At 35.4% G+C, this 20,085-nt stretch overlaps 1 protein-coding gene across 1 annotated transcript in view; it reads right to left on the reverse strand.

Annotated features, from left to right (window-relative positions):
- CCDC83 (Coiled-coil domain containing 83) overlaps positions 1-20,085 on the reverse strand; it is a 64,046-nt gene that overhangs the window by 36,437 nt on the left and 7,524 nt on the right. The window contains exons 1-4 of the mRNA XM_051217996.1: positions 16,163-16,302; positions 15,979-16,125; positions 10,409-10,498; positions 6,383-6,513 (exon numbers count right to left, since the gene is read on the reverse strand). Of these exons, the coding sequence (XP_051064429.1) occupies positions 6,383-6,492 (110 nt within the window). The 5' untranslated portion in view covers positions 6,493-6,513; positions 10,409-10,498; positions 15,979-16,125; positions 16,163-16,302. Of the gene's footprint in view, positions 1-6,382; positions 6,514-10,408; positions 10,499-15,978; positions 16,126-16,162 lie in introns of the transcript that reaches the window.

Raw genomic sequence — 20,085 nt, forward strand, 5'->3', positions numbered from 1 at the left:
TGTTAGTCCTATACAGGTATCTTTCACATCACGGAATCACGCAGAAGACTAACCACCTGGTTGCTTTTCTCTTAGATTCAGAACTTCAAGATTAAATACATGGTGTTGGTGTCAAATGTGAGAAATCATTCGCATGGCGATAATCAAACACGAAGTCGCTGAAGATCAATGGTTCAGAAGGCCCAGGTTTTACAGACATGAATCAGAACTACTTTCATGGACGCTTTGTATGCCCGATACATTAAAGTCATACCAACAACAGTATAGAGCTAAAGATGACCCATATTGATATGAGTCACTATGGTTTCCCTGTATATAGAATAACCCGGTGACCCACACCAACACATTATTTATCTTTCATTTATAAAGTATAAACTTCTCTACTCGGTCCCAAACTACAGTTAATAATAATTATTATTAGCAGTATTAGTATTTTTGCAAAAACGGTTACATATTCGGGTTTCCGGTTGCCCCACGGTAAAGTGTATTTACGAAAAATTGAGTATCTGCTTATACAATGCAGAAAATGGGAAACCGAATAGAGTGAACGTCTACCACACAACAACACATCGACGTTAGTAATCCAGGCACTAACATGAGGTAAAGAAGAAGAGGCCCCCCAATGCCCTCGTACGGCCGAGAGTGGGGAGAGTCAGCTCTCCCCCTCGAAATGCTTTCACATGGCCACGCGTATATAGCCTCTGCCAGGGAACTCCTACTCATTGCCTTCTTGTGGCGGGGATGTTGTTTACCAAATTGAGAGGACGAAAAGAGAATTTCCAGCGCTCTAACCGGGTTGGTGAACATGGAGGGTCCACCTAGGGGAGTTGGAAAACCCTGATTCCAAACCAATGGTGCACATGGGCTCCAGGATCCTGAAGGAACAAATGGTGTATGAACCGATCGTTGGTCACCGGCTACCATGGGACTGCATCTCCTTACGTTTCCTCGCTGCCTTATGGATCAGACCTTCAGGGCGGAGGCGCCGGGTGTGGCCCCCTAAGAAAACCACCTGCTTCGTTCTGGGCATCCGGGCAGTATTTCAGCTCTCACACAAGTCGAATGATTTATGTGTCTCATTTCTATCTGGTCCCTCATTGTACCAATATCTATGTGTTAAGTTAAATAAAAATAAATAAAGAAGAAGAGATTTCCAGAATAGCTTTATATTCCAAACGGAAGTGAAAAGTTAAAATTCAACGTTTCTTAGTAAACGTTTCGTCGATTTCTACCATACATTCTACAACTTTAAACGAGTAATTTAAGTTTTTCATGCTGATAACACATATTTCCTTGTAATACCCGTATCACTGGACTGTCAAAGCTGCAGTAACATTAGCAAGAATAGTAGCCAAAGTCACTGGTCCTTTCACTATCCAGTCTATGAAAATACATATGACATGTCTCGAGAACGAGGAAATGTCCTCATTTTTAATGATTTCCTTCCTCAACATATATGAACCGAAATGCTACGTTATTGCAATGCTCTAAACATGGTTGAAGGAGTCATTTCGACTCCACAATTACAAATAGTGGAGCTTCTCAACAATCCCATTTGTTGCAGATGCTAAATCAAAACATCTTTGAAATGCCCAGTAAACCGATTGTAGGTGTTCGTTATGGATTCGAATATGGGTCGTGATTTTCAAATCCCAAAATCGATTCTGATTAGCTCTCCAACCTGTTATGGTCTCGTTGTTTTTTCTCTAGGGAATAACTTCAATCAAACACTTTTCCTATTTACATTTCCGCAGAAGCCCTTGCTGCTATCAGATTAGTTGTTGTTCTTAGTTAGCTACGTTATGTGTTCCCAAGTTGTCGCACGTTACTGTATAAACAAAGTTATTTAATTTCAATTGTTGACTTCCGTTCAGATGATAAAGAAATTCTGAAAATCTCTTCTTTACCTCATGTTGGTGCCTGGATTACTAACGTCGATGTGTTGTTGTGTGGTAGACGTTCACTCTATTCGGTTTCCCATTCTCTGCATTGTATAAGCAGATACTCAATTTTTCGTAAATACACTTTACCGTGGGGCAAAAATACTAATACTACTAGCGGAAAATATGTAACTCAGTAATTCATTGTATTGTTAATTAATCAAATCAAGTCTGTTGAAATTGTAAAATGTGTGCATGGATTTAGTCACTGATTAATTTATATCAACCTCTACCTAGTTAAATATATTTATATTTGCCAAGTGATCAGATAGACAAATCTGATATAAATTGTTGTATTAAAATAGTTTTTGAATTCGTGGTAGGTGTATAATAAAATTTCCATCTGTGGTCTTGCCTTCTTCCTTTACATCGACTCGTATCCGTTCTTATTCATTTGTACATGGAGAAATAACCAATTATATTCTCTGCAGGATATAACAAGTATCCATACCACTATTTTGTGCAAATATATAGTGAAGGTGTGTATACAAAATAACGATACATACAGTTTACGATCATATGTGTTTTTTTCCATAAATGTTTACACACATATATATCAATGTATTCATTACATGAAAACAGTGATACTTGATGAAAAACAAACTAAGCGGTTTTTATCAAGTGAATCAAATAACATTTTCATTAAGAATACAAGAGATTTATCTGATAATCTATGCAATGCATGTACAAATTATAAGTGATTGAAAGTTTTAATTAGATTAATTGTCAAAATACGATAATAATTTTGTCAAAACATGTTCCTTTCATTAAATTATACATAGACCTTAACGATATTGTCAAACTATTTAATAAATACAGACAGTGTATTTATTCAATCATCTATATCGGCATGTGATTAAGAACACGTCAGAACATGGAAGAGTCACAATCAGTTTAGAACTAATGATTCAGTAAATTTGTATAGTTGCATTATGTAGATCCTATCTAAGAAGTTTTGATGGCCTACCAATATTTTAATGTCCAGAATAGATACGATTTTTAAAGCTATAGAGTAAAGACGTAGAAATTCGGTGAATTATCAGCCAATTAGGAAACGCTTTCCAGTTCCAAAACAATTAACAATGCGAAATAATGAAATAACAGCTTTCATTGCAATAATTAACCGTCAAAATTCAAATTATTCCTTGTAGTTAAGAAAAAGGGAGTAAGTTTACATACATGGATACGTATTAGGGATTGGGTCATTGTTGTGAGTAGCGTCATCACCTCATAGGTTTTCGTCACTAACTGATATCAGTCATAATGCAAAAAAGTCAAGGTTAGGTATTTGAGTTTACAAATTACGGTCAGGGTTTTTAACACGAACTAAAAACAGCTACAATACAACGCTTTATCAACCTTCTGTTTACAAACTTGAGAAACTTAAGGATGATACTTAGAGTGAGAAACGGGGAACATTATCTAGCTTTATTAAACACTTTCGATTACTCAGTGAACAATATCTGGTACTTTAACAGACGATCTGCCTTAGGAGTAGGTGTTTCAAAATTCAGTTTAAACACCATACAAAATTCCCTTGTATAATATATATATTCATTGATTTTAAGAACCAAATATTGCCCATTTTCACCTGGTTAATAAAAACATACACATTATCTAACATTGAACTTTTTAGCTTCGAACAAAACACGAGGCGTCATTTTGGTTCTGATTAGTTAACTCAAGAGTGTAAGTATATTATACTTTCACCGAAAGAGTTATGATACAAAAGATGAACACAACCTCAGAAATTATTAATGATACAGACGTATCAATAGTAGTGATGTCATTAATCATATGTCTAAACTAAAATTTTACATGGTCCTAAATTCAAACCAATGACCTGAACAAGTTATAATCATTGAAGTTTGTAAACCATTGGAATTTTAAATATTGATGTTATAATACTGTATTTGATTCATTCATTAAATTTTTACCCTTTAAACTAGATTTTCATAGTTTACATCATAGACTGATTATAGTGAGAATATCATTGAAAAGTAGGAAACACTGGATAGCTAATTCATCCTAGTATGGGGCTTCGCTGTGGCAGTGAGTGAATTGTGATTAAAGTTTGAAATCTAAACTATTGGATTCTTGTTTAGTGGTCTGAAAGTGTAGTGCTTACCACGAGATCTGAAAATCCTGGGTTCAACTTCTGGCGGAGTCATGGATGTGCATTGCTATGGTATATCTATTACTACGAGGAAATAGTTGACCAGTGCTTTATAGTTTTAAATGGGTGTCTAACTGAAATCTATATGTGATATTACCTATGAAATTCAATAATCTCCATAAACCATCGATAGTCAAAACAGATTGTATTGACTTCCTTCAATTAATTATGATAAGAGTGTAGTATACTGATGATCTGGAACTACTTAATTAGTCAATCAGAAACAAAATATTTAGTTAAAAAGAAGAATTAACAACAAAAAGCAATAGCATAACAGTGAATGAATAGCTTTGATGTGATTACATGTTGCATCATTGGTTATAGTAAACAAAGAAGGGTTAAATTTGGGTATATTAGGCGAACTAAAGTTAAAAAATAAAGGTACTGGATTCGAGTCCCAGAGTGAACATCAACTCTGAGATGCAAGTACATTCAGTCGACGAGTCCCAAGTGGGACGAAACGCGCATCCTGGATTCCACTGCTAGTCACTATTCATCTTTGGTTACAAAGGTTGGGGTTTTCATCACGAACTGCCATCAACTATGATGCAATGATGCTTAGTTACAGTTTTGTTTATAAACTTATAAAAGCTAGGTGTTGAGATTCAGAGCTAGAATTTAAAGTGGGAGAATGCCTTTTAGCTACACAAACATCTTTGACTATGCATTGAATCACATCAAATACTTTCATATACAGTCCGCATCAGCGATAAGTGTTTCTTTTTTTGTAATTTAGCTTGAGTATCATGTCATATCCACTTTTATGGGTGTACAGAAGATATTTTTTAAAATCAATTATCAGTATTTTATAAAACAATTGCAGTAGCAACAACGCAAGAACTCACGAAATCAACTGCGTACAAACTTTATTCAAGAGGGCGAGGAAACATTGTAACACACTTGGAGCGTGGAAAAATGAAGAAAAATATCTAGAGACTATCTTTTAAAGGAACGGCTACGCAATCAACTTTATCAAAAAATATCGACTCAAGGCATCAGCAGAAACAAAATCAAGTACAGAAATCAACAAACGGATCATCCTGCCACATATAAAAGATGTCAGGAATTACAACGAGATTATTGAAGCCGTTTAGGATAGGTGTAGTACACAAACCAGCAAAATCACTTCAATCAATCCTATGCATACCGATGGACGAAATGAAAAGAAATGCCGAACACCATCTACGAAAATAAATTGTTCCAACTGCGAAAAACACTACAACGGACAAAGTGGACGACCCCTCCATCTTCACCTGCACGAACATCAACCAGCAGTCAAACACCATGACATATCCTCGCTTATATCAATGCATATGGACAACTGTGGATACAATCAAAATAAGAAAGTTAAAGGTCAACAATAACCAATCAAGATCGAGGTCGACTGGACAAGCTGTGAGTCATATGTGGAGAAATCTGAACACTTCACTTCTACCTGAAGTTTGTGCTGATGATGTCGTTCAGAAGAACAACCAAGGCTCCACGACCAAACCAACCAGCTTAGAGAACAAAACTCCATCTAAATAGAAATCAAACTAGATGTATTTCTATTCTGTATGATATACCATTTGAAAAAAGAGACAGAAGAAAAAACAGAATACTCCCATAGTTTGTAAAGAAAGTCAACACAATGATTGCATTCATCAGTTAGACGAAAGACTAGCCAAAAAATCCAATAGTAATCCATAACTGTTTTGTTTTAATTTATAAGATTTTTTTAAAAGTATACGTATATTATTATTATGAATTTCTTGGACAGTGATATATTTCCATGAATAGAATTACTGTATAAGTTAACACTTAATTCCATACATAATATTCTCATGACGACAAGAAGACGACGTTTACCCTAATTGAATTATTATTTTAACATTAAAATTCATGTGATTGTAAGAAAATAAAAACAATATTAATGATAAATTTCAACAGGTGTAAAACTACAATAGAAAAAATACTATGGTACTATGGTAACAGGGAGAATGGGTCAAATGGAAAAAGTTCAAAATTATAATAATATTAGATTGTGATAAATTTTTGTTGTTTTTTTTAAAGTTATAAGACTGGAAATGTTTAATCTTTATTAGAAGAGAAATAGAAAATAGTTATTTGCGGCCATTAACCTCGACAACAGGGAAATATAAGCATTTACAAATAAATTAACAGGGAAATGAACACATGTTAATGTGTTATTATTATTATCTTATTCAAATAAATAGTTTATTCGGATATATTCTCGATTGAAATGCACAAAGAAAGAATTACTTACTCCATCATTACTGCATCTAACTGATATAGAACACCTTTTAAAGTATCTCTATGTGTAGTTAAAGGAGGCCAATGACGATAAGCTGTAAATATAGCAACAGTCGCATCCATTTCATCATCAGGAAGAGTGGGCTGGAAAAAAAAGTTATATTATTAATGATAAAAATGATCATGTGAATGTCGTCTGTCTCTATCCAACAAGAAAAAAAGTCCGGTTTATTCATTTTAAGATTTGAATTCTTACTATTATGCAACAACTAGTTTGCAACTTCATCAACTAGAATAAAAACTCACTAACTGTTAAGGACTTTGTTTAAAATCAAATTTTTAAAAAAGGAAAGTCTGTTGAGGGATAGATGATTCATGAAGTCACTCACTTACAAGAGTTGAGATTATTGTCAACGGTATTTTATGACAACAGTTGTACAAATGTATATGAAGACGATTCATCTGATAAGTTCTAATATTATTCACTTTAAAGAAATCACATGTATTGCAAGTGTGAAACTTAAATCTAAATTAATTTAGAAACATCTTATGCTGAATAATTCCAAAAAAAGTTAAATGTCCCATGATCATGCAATAAGCAACATCAATAAACATTTTTAGACGATTTCTGAACATCCGTTCAATTTTAAAGATACATACACATACATGACTACAGAAAAATAGGTACATTTTCCTAGTTCATATATGAAAACAAGTTTCAAATGAACTATACTTTTTTTATTAGCCCCTAAGACATAAAAAGTGTGTATGCCATAGAGAAAAGATATTGAAGCATCTCTAGTAACTATATTGTTTCGTAAAATGTTTAATAGTATTTTACAGTTAAAAATCGATACAGTTATTGCATTTAGGCAAGCAACAAAATTCGAGAAAAGTATTAAAAAAAGTCGAATGAGAGAAAAGGGTGTAAATGTTAAACAACACTAGAACTATACGTCATATATATATATATATATATATATATATATATATATATATATATATATATATATATATAGTCGAAGAATTTCAAACCTTAGTCAGGTGAATCTGTTTTATGATGGTTTAATTAATACAAAGGATCATTACTAAAGAGATGGTCGATTGGTATTATTATTATTATTATCTATCAGTAAAATATTCAACAAACCAAGCATATACAAATATGCAAAAATTATCAAGCCAGTAAAAAAACCATATATCAATTAAACCAATTAGAGAAAAGGTTTGATTAGAAACTACTTAACATGTTACAAGATGATGTAGGTTATAACTAAAGGTCAGTCACCACGCAAAAATTAACGTACAACTCGATGAAAATATTACAAAGCTATCACATTGCATTAATGAATATTTACAAACTTTATCGTCTATGATTTACAGCATTTAATACAGAAATATTGAATGTTTAAATTTTGGCATTGTTTACTCAGTTGTTTTCATGAATTCACTGAAGATACATATATTCAAATACTAGTGAACTACGAAACTCCTTCACTTTAAACGCTACATGACATTTTTAAATAAGACCAAATTGGTACCTTTACTTTAAAGGTAGGCAAATGAAAATACATAGAAAAAGAAGCTGATGATCGTGAAACAATATTGATTATTCAAAAAATGCGTTCGAGTTCCATGTGCAAGATCGTGGATGCGCACTGCAAAGTTTCGTGCAAGGACAAAACGGTCGTACATTGCTTCCAGGTTCTTAATGATAATCTAACGTTGATTTCGGTCAAATTTAACAGTTTTCACAACCCCTTACTGACGATTATCATGCCCTTACTAGTGACTAGCTTTAAAAGGAAATTTCCGGAGTTCTAATGAAAGCCATGACTAGTGGAACAAATCCGTGTCGATCGCACGATATTGTGGATTAATTGAGGTTTGGCATCAACATCGTTGAATCCTGTGGTTTAGAAGTCAAGCATTCGCACGCGAGGTCGTGGTTGCGCACATCTAAGGAATCCTATGCTAGAGCGAAATGGTCGTGAAGTGCTTCTAGGTCTTCAATGGTGGTCTGACTTGGATCTGTTCATGATTTTACTGAAAACAGACTTAAATAGTTTTAAGAACGAACTACAGATATGTTTAATTAAGGTAACTAATTGTATATGCCAGGATTTCCGTATTTTGGCACACTATATAGGACTTAGTTTTCGTGTTGTACATACTAATTAGATAAACCATAAATGATCATTTCATCATTAGAACGAATATAAACCTAGTTGAACTTATTAACTTCATTTCTTTTCTTTTTAACTCTTGTTATTTAATGTCAATAAAAAAATTGGTACAAACATTGCTGCTTTTCTCAATATAGTATCAGTAAACTTTTTCTCAGAAGTTAATTAGAGCTAAATAACTTTTAAGCAAGCTAACAGATGTTAACCACTAAAATACATACATAAATACAAAAAATCGAGATAAAACGTTTTTGCCATGATGGTTAAGCTGAAAGTCTAATAAAGAGTTTGTTGGACATTAATCAACTGAAATATGGTTAGAACCCATTATTATTGAGGAAGACAGGGTGTCTGAATGGTTATTCTTTAAATGTCCCATAGAAAGCAAAGAAACTTGACGACGGTTTGTGATAGAGTGGAGAACATGATCTTAAGAACTTAACTTCAACTACTGGCATTTACAAAACATGAAATTCGCCAGATCTATCGTTTTATAAAATTAACTTAACCTAACAACTTGATTATCCATTCAGTTGTCAGATAGTCCTGATCAACACATAATCTGTGTGTTAGTTTACGTTTTCACAGCTTATGTCAACACGAAAACAGAGAAAACTGGAAACAAGAGAGGGATGAGAGAGAAAATATCGAATGCAAATAAAAAGCTATTCTTGGAAACATATAGTTTAAAGAAACATATGAAGGTGTGGGGTGAAATGATACAAAATATAAGATTTAGAGAGAAGAAATTAACGCAACTGTACCGTCTTAATCGATTATGCAATGCAATACCCAGTATCTCCAGCCAAAAACAAGTTTTTGTGCCAATTCCAACATAGAATTTTTCACCTACCAAGAAGGCTCTGACCAATAATCATTATGAAGTGATGTATTGTATTAGATCTGCTCAATTCTAATTTTTTTTACTACCCTACTTATATACCAGTAGGCGCAGAGCATCAGAGTGGGTGGTGTTGTACAAAACATATGTTAAACGTGTCTCGACCACTTTAGTTGATGGTTTGTAAACTAGTCAATGGATCTAGTACTTTTGCTCAGTACCCTGTGCCTAATCTCAGGATTACTTACATCATGATTTCAATATCATATGCCCCAAGTCCCGACATCTGTGAGTAATGACTAAAGAGCTATGGGAACATGAGTGAAGAAAATAGTGATTAACCAAACTTTGTGAAGTTTAGGGTTTTTTAATTAGTTTATCGAATAATGAAACAGACTCATGAACTATACAATACGATACACTTATTATGTGATGGTTAAAAATATTGATTTGATTTGATTAGACTGAATTATGTGAAGTAAAGTTGGACAAATGGCTTACCTCAGATTCTAGGTTCCTCAATTTCACATAATTTTTATTTCACTAATTCACATGCACTTCTGGAATTGTATAACTTCTATGGATAATCTTTCCAATCACCACTCATAGTGTTACTACCTCTACTACTCTGGTATTGGCCCTAACAGTTTCATTTCGATGCGCCAATGGAGTATGGCAACTTGGAACGATGTACACAAGCACCAGGTTCTACGTTGAGTTTGATTGATAGAGGTGGACAAATTGCTAAAATACATACCCGTAGTACAGTACTATGTTTATACTGATATCAGTTAAACTTCAAACATACAATAACAGACGAATAAGGAACTGATGAAAATCTACGACTATTTATTTTACAAAACAAAAAACAACAAGTCAACCTTACTACTACTAAGAGGAACAGACTACTTATTAATTCTGTGAAATAATAATTAATTAATTAAAAGTGCATAATAAAAAGTTTCAATCAAACAAAAAACGAAAGTCGCAACTCATTACCGACTAAACTTACTAATACAGTAAATTTACCAGATAAAAGTTCACGTCGAACTCCATCTTCTAAAGGATCGATTGAATCTACATTTTCAGTATAGCGCATTCGCTAAAAATAGAAAATCAATTGAGAAACATAAACAACGAGTAGGTTTACATTTTATTTACTTATAGACAAACAATACAAATGCATTGAATATATATTACTTATTAGATGAAAGAATACTGATCATACCATTAACGCTTAAGATCTTGAGGAATAGTCAAACTCATATATTAGGTGTAGTTTTATTGTAATCAGGATATTAAACAATACTACTTGTATGAAGGACAGTGATACTGTTCCTCAATTCTCATAAAAAATAGATGGAGTGGACTTCAAACTTGTGACTTAGTGGTTTAAAGATGAATGTTTTAACCAGTAAGTCAGTTTAGCAGTATATAATGGACGTATAAATTAATAAATAGAACGATTATATCCATGACTGAGTATAGCTCTATCTTTTACACATTCTGTCGACAGTGCTCATGTAGTGGACAAGACTGAAAAACATTTGAGTCAGTCACAAGCAACGTAGAACCTGGAACATATGAGCACTGATTCGAATTGATTGGGAGAGCACATAAATACAGCGGAATGAAATTGTTAAGAATAATGTCTTAGACCAACAGTTAATGACTTCATGGACTAATGCCACGTTTTGTTTAGGCGGCTCCTAACCTACCTCCAAACCACAACCAGCCAGTAGAGCTGCATATATTTAACTATTTTGAACCTTTCTCCCCTTCTTTCATACCATTTTTCTACAACTTTTGTGCAGGGAATCAATTTATTTACACACTTCGAGTAGACATTTGGCATTATCGGATGGATGTTAGTGTTTTTGATGTATTCGGTACAATATGTCCCGTTACTAACAGAGGGTTTAAGACCTATGCTTTTCAAATGTCTGACAGTTTCCTCACAAAAATCGATCTAGAAGGACTGTCCGAAGTCATTTTGTTGTTCGGAAGTTGAATGATTCTCGTGCGAGACAACAGATCTTTGGTATGAAGTCTTATATATAGAGTTGGACTCAGTGACGAGAAAGACAAAAGTAGATTCCAGGAACAACTGAAGTCACACTTATGTAGTCCCGAAAACGAGGCTGATCCAAATGTTGCTTGGAAAGATATACGGACAACCGTGGAAACAGCAGCGACATCTATGAGTGATTTAAACCAAAGGGTTACGAAAAACCAATGGGTTTCTACCGAGTCTATTACACTGATAGATTCTCGTAAACTCATCCCATCAGGCTCTGAACACGACGAAGAGAGTAAACAAATCAGATCTAGGCTAACCAAAAGTCTAAGGAACGACCGTGAGCAGCGGTGGGCAACGAAAGCAAAAGGGATGTAAAAGGCAGAGGTTGTAAGTAACACCAGACAGCTTTTCAGACTAATAAAAGAAACTGGAATGAAGTCACGTGTAAGTGAGACGACCTCGGAAAAAGATTATACTTATCTGCTCTCAGCCCCGACGTTTAGAACGATGGGCGGAACACTTTAAGGAGAAGTTCAGCTGGTCTTCAGCTACTCTACAACTACCCACTATTCCCAAGCAGCCTGAATGGAACATTGAAGTAGGCCCCCCAACTCTAGTTGAAGTTCAAAAAGCTATAGCTAATCTGAAACGAGGAAGGGCAGCTGGTCCAGATGGATTGGCTCCAGAGGTCTTTAAGGATGGTGGTCCAATTTTAGCGATCAGGTTGACTAATATTTTAGCTAAGATCTGGGAGTCAGACGTTATTCCATCTGACCGGTCACAATCACTTATCGTCCCAATATATAAGAGAGGGTTAAAATCATCCTGTGATAACCATAGAGGGATTAGTTTAACTATATAGTATCCAAAATACTATCCTCGATAATTATCAGACGCCTAACTAAGACTCGTGAACTGCAAACACGAGAGAGTCAAGCTGGCCTCAGACATGGTCGTGGCTGCATCGACCACATATCCACCATTCATCAGGTTTTAGAACAAAGGCATACTTATCGGCGTCCGACAGTGGTGGTGTTTCTTGACTTGAAAGCAGCATTTGACTCTGTGAACCGAGAAGTTCTGTGGCAGTGTCTGTCATTGAAAGGCTTACCTCAGAAGTACATAAACCTTGTGAAGGCTCTTTACTCGAACACTACTAGTCGAGTCAGAGCTTATGGCGAACTGTCATCTGCTTTTGCAACATCAAGTGGTGTCCGTCAAGGCTGTCCACTTTCTCCATTTCTGTTTAACTTCATCATAGACCTACTGATGGAAATAACGTTCTCGTCGACTGAATTCTCGGGTATTGATCTCCATCCAGGAGGTCCACTTATCGACTTAGAATACGCAGATGACATAGTCCTGTTTGGTGAAGACGCTGACAAAATGCAGTCTTCTGGTAGCACTGAGCAACAATGCCAGGATGTTTGGAATGCGCTTCTCTCCCTCTAAATGCAAGTTGTTGCTTCAGGACTGGCCTGCGTTAACACCTGAACTAAGGATAGGGAGTGAAGTAGTCGAACGCGTTGACAACTTCACGTATCTTGGAAGTCTGATCAGCCCTAATGGGTTGGTATCGGACGAAATCTCAGCACGGATTCGAAAAGCTCGTTTGGCTTTTTCCAACTCACGTCACCTGTGGCGAAGGCGAGATATCCGTCTATCAATAAAAGGACGAGTATACTGCGCGGCAGTCCGTTTCGTTTTAATTTACGGCAGCGAAACATGGCCATTAAGAGTAGAAGACACTCATAAGCTACTAGTATTTGACCACAGATGCCTTAGAAATATTGCTGGCGTCTGCTAGGATCACCGGGTAAGTAATAGTGAGGTTAGACGCAGGGTATTAGGGAATGATGGTAAATCAACTGATGAGGTTGTAAATTTCCATCGACTGAGATGGTTGGGCCACATGTTGCGTATGCCTGAACACCGATCACCACAACGCGCAATGCTGACTAGTGTTGGGAATGGTTGGAAGAAAGTTAGGGGCGGCCAAACTAAAACGTGGTATCAGTCCTTGAAGTCACTAACTTCTAGTCTGAGCCGTGTTAGTAAATGCGGATTACTTGGTTGGTGTCCGCGTGACTATCGTAACCAATGGCTGGAAACTCTTGTTGATATGACTCAGAATCGATCACAATGGTGTAGGTGTATACACTCTGTCTTCCCTTAAACTATGAGATTAAAATCGCTTCATATCTTTATTTCTACGAACTAATTCTTCCTTCCTGCATTATATCCTTATACACAATCTTTCTTTTATACATTACTATCACTGAAGTGACTGATATGAATTTGGTGTTCACCTTGTTGCGCTAATGAGATGTGGCAACTTGGACCGATGCATATATGTGCCTGGTCCTATGTTGTGGCTGACTGACTGATGACGTCTTATAAGTTTTAATTAATGATACATGTAGTCACTAGTAATATGTTTAAAATTACTGAAGTTATACTACAGAAAATCACCTCTTGCACAGTTTCGAATGCAACCTTTAAATCATATTCAAATACTTGCATTCCAGTTGCTAAGAGCTTACTTTTTTCAACTAACCGTCATGTGTTAAATAAGAAAAATCGAATATAGAGGTCATACGCATCAATCAAGCATTGAGCTTACACAATTTTACCCAATAATACATGTGTAAGACATGATATTTGAGGTTTGAACCGATCAGGGTTTTTTTTCAAAGACTTTTTCGCCCAATTAGTTATGGTGATTGGTCACTAAGTTGCAACCAATGTGATGATTGCCCATTACTTACTATAGATCAAATTCTATTGTTCATCATTGATTGACATTTAGTTAACCGGTCTGTAAACACTGTAGTTTTATTTCTATCTTAGTTTCTGGGTTAAAATACTTGTCATTTATTAAGCTAGTCATATGTTTGCACGGCCGTGGATCGTATTACTGGTCATTACACTATGGTTCAAAACTGAGTACATAGACTTGTACTTGGAAAGTGGGTCCCATTATAATATATTGTTGGATTTGCCTGGTTTGATTGACATCCCTTTTAATTTACTGAAGTATTGTATCGTAAATTTGTCATGTAAATTTTAAATGAAGAAATGGTATAGTTCGAAACTGAACTGATTATATCAGATAAATTTGACCAACAAACTTAGGTTCATATTTTGATGTAAAGACTATGAAAATTCTTGGCACAACCTTGAAGATCAAGTTTCAATACTAATTAGTTCAAATACGACAACTCAACGTGAACAGTAAAAACGTCTAACATCGGATTGTGTTAGGTTAAAATTGTGGACTAGAAAATGGTAAGTTGTGTATTTTTTACCAATTTATTAGTCTTTTTTGCTAACGACTTCGAGATTGGTATAATCGCAGCAAATAGACGAATTTATTAGAAAGCGATATTAAATAACCCGTTATGTAGAAGAACTAGAGAAAAATTTTTAAAACGGTGTGCTAAATTTGAGAATAAAAAAAAATTAAGAGATAAGTTTCACTGACCCATAAATTCACTAGGCCCCTTTCGCTACCTCGAATAATGGAATTGGTTATTATGACAATAAGGTTATAGGAATACAAGGGACTACAAATTAATACCAGTTAAATTAATCCCTAATGTTTACTCAAGAATGGTTCAAAATATTGACCAGTTATAGACTGCCAAAAAAGACCCATCTAAATATTTACTGAAAACAAAGGGATTTCTCTAGAGTGTACAGAATTTACCCAACTTTAGCAACAAGAATAAGTCAACTAACCCGAATAAATTTGAACATCGTAAGGGGGTTTTGATTGCAACTTCAAACTCTGCATCACCTACTTTCGTGTTAGCAGCAGAATGATACCACTAACTCACATACAACAAGTAGTTGTTTGAAGTTTATTAGCTAGAAAAATTCTGGATCGTTGAGTGACATTTTAAACTGAAGGGTACTCATAAATTAAGGACAGGACTCCTGATACATTGTTAAATAGATTTTCTTGTTTCTTTATTGTATTTAGTAATCATGAAATGGATAAAAAGACTAATAGGTATCATAGTTATTGTGCTACATTGTTACATATAAACTGTTTTACTGCCGTAGAAACCTTCATTTCTTAAGCGTCACGGTAATGATTTACTTAAGTTCAACATCAAAAGGTTATAAGTAATCTACTAGTGGTCCTACATTGTAGCTGACTGACTAATAGTTAGTGAACGAACTAGCTGTCGTAAGCCTCTCCCTATTTTCGATATCGCTTCATACCATCCAGTTATCAGTATTTCCAGCACATTTGTTCAGTCATTTCTACTTTTAATAATTGAGAGAAGCAAGATTTAGACAATAGTATTCCGACTAAATCGAGCATTAGATACTTCGGTAAATAAACTAGACAGTTCTAGTTGAATATCACGCAAGGGATCAGGCGAAGTGCAAGTTCATTTGACGCAGAAGCAATCTGCAATGGGCAGGTAAATAAAAAGCGGACTAGCGCCATACTTTTCACACTTTATATCAAGTTTATCATAAAATTAGCAGCAATAATATACTTCAATGTGGAGGTCACAATAATTCATGCTTTCAAAACACCTGCATACCTTGTTAGCTTTATACAATTCCACAGCACGCTCCACATCTCTCTTGCGAGCTCTGAGGTACAAATGAGCCGCTTTTTCAGCTTCATCTTGCTGAATGTTAGTCCCACCGGGTAAACTTTTAACTTTGGTGATGAAAGCTTGTATTTCCTATGAAGAATATGTTGACCATAAAGAAACTACATACTGAACTACTGAGATCTTCAGGACTGGTCATAACAAATGAGTGACGAAACGTTGTAAACTTTGAGGAAGAGTAAAGAAGGTTTATCCGCTGCGCACTTAAAATCAGCGGCTTGAGCATGAACTCGCCCTTGACTAGTCTCCTGATGTAATACAACGCAAAGCACTAATCACCTGAAAATACAACTTGTTATTATTTTCAATGTAAAGGAAAATGACTTACACAGTGAAATGTACGAAATATATGATCCCTTAAAACTTAGGATTGGTAAAGTCAAGTTCTCTTGATTGACCACGATCAGGACTAAAATAATATCCATATATGAATAAGAGAAACGATACAAGGAACTTACTGTAAGCAGAAATCTCTAACAATATTGACCGAGTTAAGTCTAGTAAGTGAACTGATATAGATAAGCTAGGTTTCTCAAGCCAGGTGGGAAGTACTTATGGCTCGACTGTTAAAAAAAGCTGAACGGTTTGTGGTCATTAATTACTGTACAATTTCTATCGGCCACTAAATTACAGGAGTGACGTGTTGAAAGGTTCATGGCGAAAAATCCCTTTTATTTGGGTTGCAACCGCATTTGGCAGCTTTCTGGCTCTGTATGGAAAATAATACTAGCTTTTTTCTTACTGCTTTGAGCATGGATGGATTGTTAGGACGTGTGCGTCTTTGTCCATGCTGACAGCAACTTTCATGTTGTGGTGCAAACGCGACTTGATTTCTGCGAGAGATTTGTATCACTGGAAATAATTCCGGAGTTATTACATATTTAATGTTATACACGTCCTTATGTAGGCGACTGTAGTGTCAGTTATTATGTTAAGTCCATATACTCTATTCTAACTTTCGGACAGCCCAATCTATTCATTCTATTTGAGTCACATTTTGACCTTGCTAATTATTCGCTTATCAGTCTTGACTGTTTTTATATGAGCGTATATGTGTGCACACTTCGTATCCCATGTCTAATCACATGTCTGTAGTTTATTTTGTCTGCCTATAAATATTGAGTAACGCCTGGCTAAAAAATGGAGTTTGCTTACCTACCATCTCCACTCTGCATCCTTTCTCTTCTGTATTCCATTCGCTTCATATACAAAATATATGTATTCGAAAGTCTATTCTCGTTATTTGACTTATTTAATTCCGTTATTGACTAACGCGATTTAAGTCGATGTTTGTATACGAGGATAGGTGATAACAAACATTCATTACGATCTTCTTGGAGTCAGATCCATGGGCCACTAAACGACCACTGCGGTGGTTTCGTACGAAACATAGAACGAGACACCAAACACCAATAATAGCTGGAAGATGAATTAAGTCATCAATATTATTTATTGAAAACCTGAGTCAATACCTACTATAGGTTTACGAAGTCGATAGCATCACAAGTCCACCAACACTTAAATTTAAGCATTGCGATATGTCTTGCTAAATACTTCTTAATAGAGTCTGCTCTCAAAAATAAGCTGCATCTGGTTTCTTTACATTTTGCTACGGTTTTCTTATTTTTCCTTCGCGATTCTTGCCCAAAATGTCCACTATCTGCTGTCATATTGGGACCACTTTGGACCTAGTTCAGCCTAATTTGTTGAAGTTTATGCCTTTTTAACCATTTTCAGTTATTATCTTGAGTGTTTCATTATCTTTTCTGGTAGATTTTGTAGGGCTTGGGGTTGGTTGTTTTACTATCTAACATTTCTATAGCTTGAGCTACAGCTCCGTATAGCGCCTAATACAGACATGTTGTGTAGCGAACGAGAACGCATTTGGGGACAATCGAATGTATTTGAATACAAAATTACAGAATATTCTAGTAAATTCTGGGAACTTCATATTTCATTTGCAAAATGTCAGTCAATCGTCTCAGACTTCATTGTTCCTTCATTTCCACACCAATCATTCCTTTTTCGCGTTCTCTTTTCTTCGATCTTCTTAACCTTCTACCTCCAGGTGTTTCACTTTCGACTGGTGATAGGTAATACTTTTATCTGTCGACATCCGTAGCACACACTACGTTTGCATCTTCACAATTGTATACTCACTTTGGAACACAATATCTGGCTGGAGATGTGACCGTCAAACAAATTGCTAGTTAACCTGTACTCAGTGAGTGATTAATTCAAATATCTTACATGTAGATCTCTATAATATACCTTTTCAGTTTGACAGTCTATCCGTCTACATATTAGTCATATCTCATTATTACTTTGATTCGCATATATTTCGGACCCCTTGATCAACTAAGACTTCGGACAGTTTGCGCTCACTTAAATACAATACAGACTGAACTAGTGTAACCAGTTCCTAAAATTATTTCATTATATTGCCAATACTATATCTGTAGCAATACACATGCTAGTGATCCTAAATGACAGTACTGATATAAATCCAATTCAGTTACATATAGGTCTGGTTCTACAATAAATTCATTATTCATATTGTTCCAGTTCTTTTGTGTCCATTTAACTCTATCTTACTTTGGTTCTAAAGATGCCACCCATCACACCGGAAGTCAGGAGTGAAGGGTCTTCAAGATTTATTTGAAAGGCTACCAATATATCGGAACGCCGTTAATCTAAGCTGGCTAACGTCTGTAGGAGATATGTAGCACGGTATGTGCGGATGCGTGACCAAGCGAATTCAGCTAGATGTGTCCTTTAAAACCAATGAGGTCAGCATCAAATGTCGATTACCTACAGAACTATTTATTTTGGGGGTTTATTTGCCGCTACAATTCTATTTATTACTTATGCATATCACAGTCAACTCACTCGCTTAAAAATATCTTTGGGAATATTGGGATTTGAGTACTTACTAAATGTACTTGTCCCTTGTCATCGCATATAGGGCAATAATTATCATACGCACTCACTACAGTATGATGATCTAGAGTTATACAAGTACTTTTCGTTGTTTTACATTTTTTATGCGACTTCGCGAGTTTTTTATTTATTCATATGTCATCGAACTGATTTACCGTAGTGTGGTACAATGGTATCCATATGACATGCACGTGCAGGGAGTACGCTGACACCTTTGACTGTGTTCTTGAATGAATATAGATCCGTCAGTATCTCATCACTCTCACTTCATTGCCGCAATCCACATCGTCTCATGATACGTCCACACTCAGTGTTGTCTAGCCCATCTTGATGTTCAGATCCCTCTTTATGATGGTTAGGTCTTTTCCTGTGTTTTTTTCTGTGATGGACTGCAGCCTGTATTGAAACTGATCTTTGTCATGTTCACTTATATCATTGGTGGACGAGTAAAGCTGCAAACAATATTCATTGTAAACCATCCTTCCTTTGTTTTGAAGGATGCTTTCTTGATCATGAATTCGTGTGTTTCACAACACTTATGTATCAATTAACCGTTTGTGAATAATAATAATAATCCTGTTAGGAATTCTAACTTTTCTGAGGACAGCATCAATCCAAAGTATATTTTTTCATGACCAAAATACAACAGCATCTGTCTCTGGGTCAGCTTTTTGTCTAACTTGATCTTGCTAAGTCTCATCATTTCCAAACACAGTCAGATATCTTTCCATTTTTGACTATTTTAGGACCTGTAGAATTATGTTCTACTATGATATTAGTACTGCTCTAATAATAGACCTAATCCTAATATTGTAGATTTGTCATGATATAACTGCCTAATCTATAAGATCTTACGTGGAGGTCACATCATCGTCTAGATCAACTCACTGCATCGTAACAATTACCAATACATGATGAAGGACAAGCTTAGGCTAGAGACGGAACAACATATTTAATATGAATAAAAGATATGAGGTAACGTTTGACAGGGACCACGCCTGCAAGGCCGAGCCATTCCATCCTATCAACTCGAGTTAATTCAATTCCTTGTACCCGTCTTCCTCATCGTTGGATTTTTCTCCGAGTTAAATG

This window comes from Schistosoma haematobium, chromosome 7, assembly GCF_000699445.3.
Source record: "Schistosoma haematobium chromosome 7, whole genome shotgun sequence".
Classification (NCBI taxonomy): domain Eukaryota; kingdom Metazoa; phylum Platyhelminthes; class Trematoda; order Strigeidida; family Schistosomatidae; genus Schistosoma; species Schistosoma haematobium.